This window comes from Drosophila guanche, unplaced genomic scaffold (assembly GCF_900245975.1).
Source record: "Drosophila guanche unplaced genomic scaffold, DGUA_6, whole genome shotgun sequence".
Lineage (NCBI taxonomy): Eukaryota > Metazoa > Arthropoda > Insecta > Diptera > Drosophilidae > Drosophila > Drosophila guanche.
In genome coordinates this window covers 2462132-2470282 of record NW_022995748.1, presented here as the reverse complement: position 1 = coordinate 2470282, position 8151 = coordinate 2462132, and the positions used below count along the sequence as shown (strand labels likewise).

The 8151-nt window shown below is 51.6% G+C and overlaps 1 protein-coding gene across 1 annotated transcript; it reads right to left on the bottom strand.

Annotated features, from left to right (window-relative positions):
- Window positions 1-5355: 5355 nt before the first annotated feature.
- Window positions 5356-7168, bottom strand: LOC117584534 (damage-control phosphatase ARMT1). The gene has a single exon (XM_034273485.1). It carries the CDS (start codon window positions 7063-7065, stop codon window positions 5614-5616), a length of 1452 nt encoding a protein of 483 aa, XP_034129376.1. The 5' UTR covers window positions 7066-7168; the 3' UTR covers window positions 5356-5613.
- Window positions 7169-8151: the final 983 nt, after the last annotated feature.

Sequence of the window (8151 nt, the reverse complement as noted above, 5' to 3'; positions counted from 1 at the left end):
TTTTGAGCGGCAGTTCAATTCTTAATATGCGACACGTGACCCACACTTTGCACGTTCCACCCGTTCCACCCGTTCCAGCAGTGCCAACATGCAGGTCCCCGTGCCCGAGTGCACGGGGAGCGTCTCCGCTTTCCGGCTTGACTTGTTGTTCCCTGACACGCGCACTGTCGTCTATCGCTGCCATCTCCATTGTGGGCTGACCAGCGACACGCGTCCAGGGAACGAGGGAGCTGCGATGTGGGTGTGTCCTGTCGGTGGGGTGGATCTGGATCTGGATCCAGCAGCTTTTGTTCGCTGCCATCGATGCGGCTGTACTTTTTGTTCTTCTCTCTTTGTGATCCCTGTGGTTTGTTCTGCCTCTAACACCCTTGTCAGAGCTCGCTGGCACTGACCCCATTGACCCTTTCCTTGGGGGCAGTTTAGGCCTCAAACGACAAACGATCAGAAGAGGCAGGAAAGTTTCAAGCACCACTGGGAGTATAATCCAGCATAATGTTTGCACATTATTTGATCGAATTCGAATGGCATCGTGAAGCATGGCCACGGCCACAATTTTCCCTGCACGTTTCGCATTACAGGCTTTTCTTTCTTTCGTTTTTTGCCATTTGCTGGCTGGTGAAAATTGCCGTACAAATTAAGTGATTTGCTATTGACATTTCCGCCAGGGCCGAGTCTGCACTCTAGACTCTGGTCGAGCGAGAGCCCCTGAAGCCTTGAACGGAGCACGCGCGTGAATAATGAAGTGCCAAGATCGCTTACACTCCACGCCAGAGACAAGTCTAGAAAATGTGCCTGGCTGCGCTCATTTTCACACAATTCACAATTCACATTGACCCCGCCGCACACTGGCCTGACCCTGGTGGCATGGAGCCCCAGCACAGGCTCTGGTTCAGGCAGAGTCTCAGTCTCAGTCTCAGTCACAGTCTCAGGTTCACTGTGGACTGTGGACTGAGGACCGACCCGACCGACAATCGATTTTAATTTGTTTAACTTGTGCATCAATTTCTGCGCTTGTTTGTGCTGCATCTGCATCTACCTCTCCGTATTTCTTTTGCCATTGTGCATAAATTACTGACACTTGTCTCCATTAAAAATGAAGGTGATTCAACTGTCATTCGCCGCAACGCAGCCGCAAATCTCAGCCCTGACTCTGAATCTCAGTCACGGAATGCTTTTCACTCGGACATGCAACGGCAATGGATGCTTCCATGGACATCGATCGCTGCCAATTTTCGTGTAATTGTTTGATGATCCGCAGAGGCTGACCTCACAGCCCAAGAGAGCGAGTTTCGTTTACATGAGAAGCTGTACCTCAGACCTACGGGTTTATATGATTTTTTGCCACTACCTAATCTGCTGGTGGTCCGCAATGACTGAAAATAAATCTATAAATTCAGTTTGACGCACTTTGGAAATATTTTAGCACTTTTTTGTTATCGCAGCGACAAAATCTATTACTTAATTTTTTATTTGCGCCACAAATATCACTCGAAATGCAATATGAAATGCAACTGGCCACAGAGAGGTCTGTCCGGCATTTAGCCGGCCATTTATGTGCGTGATTATTACGTGATATGGCCAGCACTGGGCTCATAAATAATATTAAGCCAGTTTTCAGTCTGACTCCATTCCAGGTGCCCAGGTCCCAGGCTACACCCGCTCCCCAATGTGAATTGATTTCTGTTTGGGCTGCGCGCCTGGCAGACTTTTAAATCATTTAATATACCAATTATAACAAGTCGAGTAGTTAGCATAAATCCCCGAGTCCGAACTCGGTGCAAGAGTTAAGTGATTTTCCCGCTGGACCTTTTGTTCCCTTTCCCCGCTCTTATATTTGGCCAGTGCCAGTGGCAGTGGCAGGCGGCGTTATGAATGCATTATGAGTGCCAAAATTCTCGGACGTAGTCAATTTCGCTTTTATTTATTTGATTGCCTCTAATGCAACGCGGCGCACTGGCTGGCAAATAAATAAATATTGCAAATAGCAACAAATGCATGACATTTGCCAAAAAAAAAGGAACCCCACTCTGCGCTCTGGACGCTGATGGGCGCGTGACACGCTAAAAACATTTACAAAGAGTTCACAATTGGCACTAAAATGAACTTAAAATTGTATTACTTTGTTGGATAAATATCGGTAGAGATTTGTAGAGCCAAGAACTATCGAAATACTCATTGTAGTGCCTGATCAAGTCACATCTCTAATCGGCGTCTTATTTGTATCTTTGGCTGACAGGTTGGTTTCCCCATTCATACGCTAGGTGGCGTCTGGTGCTGCTGCTGCTGCTGCTGCTGTCTGATGGTCAGTTATATACGACGGGCGCTGCAGCACAGACTCGACACAGACTCGACACAGACTCGACTCCGACTCCTTTTTATTATTTGCCTGTTTTTGCACTGAATCATTGCCCATGCTAACGCCCCCGCCCCCGCCACCGCCCCTCCTCTCTCTCTCTCTTCACGGCAGTCGACTGTCTGCCCCACTGTCTCATATTTTATCACAACAGCCGCCGCCGTCCTAGTCTCGGTCTCGGTCTCGAGTGGCCAAGTGTCTTTGGTCTGGCTTTTCGGGCTGTGGCACATGCTTCGGCAGAGTTTTCTTTCCTTTTTTTTTTTTGGCACAGATTTACGACTTTTTATGCTGTTTTGATTTGTTTTTGCATAAGGGTGTTCACGTGGCCAGAGACTGGAAATGGGATTGGGACTCGGACTCTGACTCGGACTTGGAGCTGCAACTGTTTGGCCGTTTGTCTTGTCTGCTGGCCGGGGTCCCGTCATTGCTGTTGTAATTGGGTTTCAGAATATGACGGAAAGAGTGTTGCTAATCAGCAAATCACACTCTGGCGTTGAGTAGACGAATTACAGGGCAACCTGTTTGGCCATTCAAAATGGAAAGGCCTTTCTGCTGGCCATCAATCTGTGGCCCAAGTGTCCCCCCAGTACTTCCAGTGCATTCGTTTCAATATTTTTATATGCTGCTAAGCCCTCGCGAAATCTATTTCCGGGCTGGGCATATAAACCGCGATTAGTGTGGTTTTATTTGCAGCATTTGCCGCCCTGCCAGCCACATAAACCCATATTTTCATGGCACCATGTCGCCAGGCAAATAATGTAATAAAATGTAAGTATCTGGCCGCTGGAATCGCAGCAGCAATAACGATTTTAGCCAGTTGGGTGGAGACTTCAACGAATTCTACCATTCAAATGGCTAACAAGGAATCTCCGCGAGAAGTCACTTGATCTGTGGACCCCCAAGCATGTTTTTTATGCAATTTAAGTAGAGGAAATCGCATCACTACATACTTTGTGGACTCATTTATGCTTGGAGAAAGATAGCCACTTCGATTCGCTTCAATTGAAAGCGCTTTTGATTGCTTGAAAATATATTTTAATTGGACCAGCGCATCTCCAACTCGCTTTACATTGTCCACAAAACCCGCTGCCTGCGCCACAGCCCTGGGCAGGGGCAGGGGCAGGACTGCGCCCAATCCGAGGTGGACTGTGGGGAGAACGTAGGTTAGGGCATGCATCGGGCCGGGACAGCTGGGCAATGGCACTCGGAAAGTCGTATGTTGGGCAGTTGGCCAGGTGCGGGTGCCCCACACACAAACACAAACACAAACTGGTTAGCCAGCGATGGACATGAGGCGAGGCGCAGGCTCGAGACTGCCAGCAAGCGGCTCTGCGTGAACACACCCGCATCGCAGCAGCAGCAGCAGCAGCAGCAGCAGCAGCAGCAGCAGCAGCAGCAGTCGCTTTCGTAGTTTAAAACCAGATTAGCGCCCAAGTCTGTGGCTAATTTTTGGCCGGTGGGTCCAAGCAAATTTGAATTTGAATGTTAGCGGGTGATAGTCGTTGGAAACACACCAAATGCCGGCACACAGTGCAGCTCGGGGAGCGGAGCGAAGAGTTGAACCAACAACGAACCACTTGGCCAGTACTCCGTACTGGATGTTGTCCCACAATCTTGCAGCCTCTGTGGCGGGTTGACAGTGTGCCCCGCTGTCTGCTCGTGGCTTCGGGTCTGTCTGTGTCGGTGCCTGTGAAATATAGGATGACATGGGGCATGGTTATGGTTACGTGCATACAAAAGCCACTAAGCTGATTACGAAATGTTGACCTTTTTACCGCTGCTGTGGCTTGGCCACTTGTCAGCGCCTTTGGCGGCAGACTGGCGAAAGGTTTATGTCAACTGTTTTGGGGTCCCTGCACACTCCCAACGATAATTGCACTCAAATTGAGCCCAATATAATTTGGCCATAATTCAGCGAGCTCGCGACTAATGGCTGGAGAGTGTTTCGTTTCCTGCTTATCAGCCAAATGCACAGCGTGGAGTGAGCCGTAAATCTGGCACTTCCAGTGGGGCTTGCTCACTTTGCACTTGTCCAGAAGCGAACTCCCCTAGTTAAGGCAAAGGACTGCACACCTCCTCCGGGCCGGCTGTGCCGTGGGGTTGCCAGCTGGTCGCCTCACGCATACCTGCGCACAGTCACCCTTCTCGCTGGGTGGATGGGAAATCAAAGTCGTAATCTAGCGACAAAATGGTGGGAAAAGTTGTTAGCAACCCCTAACGGCAAATCAGACAAAAGCACCGGCACTGAAGAGGCGTAAAACAGCAACCTGGTATCGGGTGGCCGATCCTGTTGCCGGGTTTGCCTCTTTCAAGGGCGAACCCTACTCAAGCCACCCCTCGATGCTGCCTGTTGGACATCATTCCCACCGCCGGAGCATATGGAAGCTGTTTTCGGTCTCCAGCTATCCTGCAGCTGCGCAGTAGCTCGCTCCTGTCCGACTTTGGGGTGGCTTTCAATTCGGTGGGAAAATTATTCCATTGCCATTGCCATTGCCATTTCGTGGCGGCAGAGCATTGCAATGTTCGGCTCTGATGATTAATTGCTGTCGCATTTTTCGGGGAACTGTACCTGATTTGAGCTGGAGAATGTTTCCAGACTGCTGCGGAATGCGTCGGCCTCATGTGGCTCTTCTCAAAAGGAACTTCTTAATGGCTGTGAGAGTGTGCAAGTTGCAGCCATTAAATGTGGATTATTGCTCACTTGGAATGGCAATCGAGTGAAAGAATTGTATAAGAATTTGTAACGATTGAACACGATCTAAGGGAGCATTTCTGGTGGCTTCATTCAAGATCAGCGGAGTGCAATCTTGGGAACATTCTGGCAATTGTTTCGCTTCAAATGAGCAGCGCAAGGATGGATCTAGCTCGCTCGGTTTTGTCTGAAACTTTCCCTTTTCAAATTGAGATTCTTCGCCCGCAGGGGCGCCATCAATAAAATCAACAGCATTAGTCACTTGGCCAATTGGCAATCCCTGGCTGTGGTTAATAGAAAGGCAGGTGACTCTTGTGTGCAGCTAACTAGCAGCGGGCTAGCGCTGACAAATTTGCGACCATTTATCCATGCGAACTTTGGTGCGGAGTTTTCTACGCCGGCGGGCAGTGATGGGAAAAGCGCAAATTGAGACATGGAGAAGCTTCCAATGCCAGCCAGCTGGGCTCCGCTCCGCTGCGAATTGAATACAGAAATTTGTGCGGCTGATTGGGCAGTCGGTGGGCCCACGGCCAGACATCTGTAAGTGTCACTGCCGCGAAGGCAGGTCCTAGGTCTTGCGACTGTGGCGGCGCTTGGGCTGGCTCTGATCGGACTCCTTGTCGTCCGGCCTGAAGTTGTGGTGGCTGGGTAGGTGCGAGAGGCCCGAGAGTCCGCCCACCTGGTAGCAGGGGCACTTGAGGCTGTCCGTGTACTGGATCACACCATAGTTGCCGGATATCATCCACTGCGGATCGCTTCTCAGCAGATCGTCCGACTTGCCCTCCGGCAAACCGCAGACCACCTCGCACTTGACGGTCCGCATGGCGCAGATGTTGCAAGGCCGAAAGCCGCGCAGACACGTGATGAACTCCTCGGTGGAGTCCCAAATATAATCGCCCATGAGCTTGCGGTAGTTGAGGTCACCCTTGAAGATGGCCAGGCTGCCGCCGGACAGCACCTTGTACAGGTCCAGATCGGAGTCCGCCATCACAAAGTACGGCTGTGGCCCCGTCCAGAAGTGGGACTTGGGGGCGACAACGATCTTGCCAGCGTTCATGAGGCGCGCCCACTTGTGGCCCAGCGCGGCGAGCAGCTCGTCGGGGTGGCCGATGAGGTATTTGATGGTCCACTCGATGTCCGCGCTGTTCACATCCGAAATGTACCAGGGTATGGCCTTGACGTGCAGTCGCACCTGGGTGGCCAGGCCGTGATCCACGAGGTACTCCATGAGCAGCATGTCCGTGAAGAACTCGAAGCCCCCGTTGTCGCAGACTAAGTCCACGACAATCTCGCGCCTGTCCTTGGCCTTCATCAGGCAGTTCCACACGAGCGTGGAGTCGTCCACCAGCAGGTTCCGGTCGAGATCCGCGACCCTGGTGAGCACCTCCAAGTCGGAGTGATGCTCGTCCTCCTGGAACACGTAGGCACTCAGCTGGATCTCGTAGTGGTTGCTCCACAGGTTGATGCGCATCAGCTTGCTGAAGGACTCAAAGTCCTTCGATAGATTCCTGGTGGCCGCGGCCAGCGCGTGCATGGCCCGCTCGCTGATCTTCAGATCGTCCTGCTTCAGGTGCGCAAAGTAGTCAAAGTCCTCCAGGTGCTTGGTGCTCTCGAAGAAGGAGTGGATGCGCCGGTACAGGTAGCACTCGGAGTGCAGCCAGCAGGCCCGGAAGAAGGTCCGCTTGTGTCGCGGCATCTCCGTGATGAACGCATTCCACGCGGCCTTGTCCGGCTCGTTGCCGTGGAACAGCAGGAACTGGCGATCCCGATTCAGCTCCAGCTTCAGCCGCTCAATGGCATCGATCACATGTTGAATCTCCTTCTGCACCTCCGCGCCGAACTTCGCCTCCAGCTCCGGTCCTTCCTGCAGCAGCCGCAGGATTATCTGCTGCATAATCCCGGGCATCCGGGTGCGCAGCGACAGATAGGCGAAGCTCTGCTTGAAGCGGCCCGACAGCAGCGAGTGCCGCGGCGTCGGCCCCTCCGTGAACTCCGAGTCGGTGGTCCTGCTCGACACCATCGAGCTGTTGCCCAGCGAAATTCTCAGCTTCTTTTTGGGCACATTGAAAGCGGCTCTGGCAAGCCGCACATTTGCTTACACTGCGAATTTGGAGTTTAGGAATTGATTTTTGATTCTAAAACAAAGGAAATCTTCGATTTGGGTGTGCAAATGATTTGGTGGCAAGCAAAAGAGCCTCAAGGCAGCCGGAAGTTGTCAGAAATTTCTTCTCAGATTCATTCCAAAATGTTCTAAATCTCGCCAGCGATCGATGACCTCTGCAATGCCATGAGCAGAGTCTCCCCTCCAACTGCTAAGTACTGTGGGAAACACACAAGTTCTCTGATCCGTCTTGTTTCCTTCCTGCCTGTGATCCAGGTGTTAGCCGCATCGTGGCATGTCCAAGTGTAATTTGCATTTGCATAATGCTGCGATCCTCGCACAGTCCTTGCCGCAGCACTTGAGCAGCTCATCCGGTCGGGGCTCGGAAAAAGTGAAAATCATAACGCGTTGAAGGCGAGGCCAAGGGTTGCCTGCATCTTTGATGGCTTGGCTTGCATTTAGCATAATTGTCACATGTTAAGCAAGTTCGTCGGCACTGTGGGAAACTACAGGCAGGGACGTCGAGTCGAGGTTAATTCTATGCTAATGGAGCAAGGTGTGCACTTCCTCTGGCAGCCCCTGCACGAGGCTCGTTTTCGATCCAATTGAATGTTCATGGACTGCGGATGACGCAAGTGTGTACGCCTGGGGGCAGGGGCATCGTCTATTTGCATAAGCATTTGCCAAAGGAAGCCGTGGCTGATATGAGTGTCTTGTTTATCCATGACACAGGGGCCCTCAGGAACCCCTTCCCAAGCGTAGACATTGCTGCGTCAAAACATAAAAAACTATGCGCGCCTTTTGCTTATCGAGGAAGCAACCTCATTAGCCGTGCACCTTCGATGGCAGCGCAGCGATTCGCATCCAGGTGTTCCAAAGAAATCAAAAACTTCCCCCCGTGACATGCTCTTCCCTCTTCTTGCCTCAAGGTGTTACATTCTCGTTGCGCCATTTTTGTGCTCCGCTTCTGCGTCTCTTGTCGGTGAAGACGTTACTTTTAGGTGG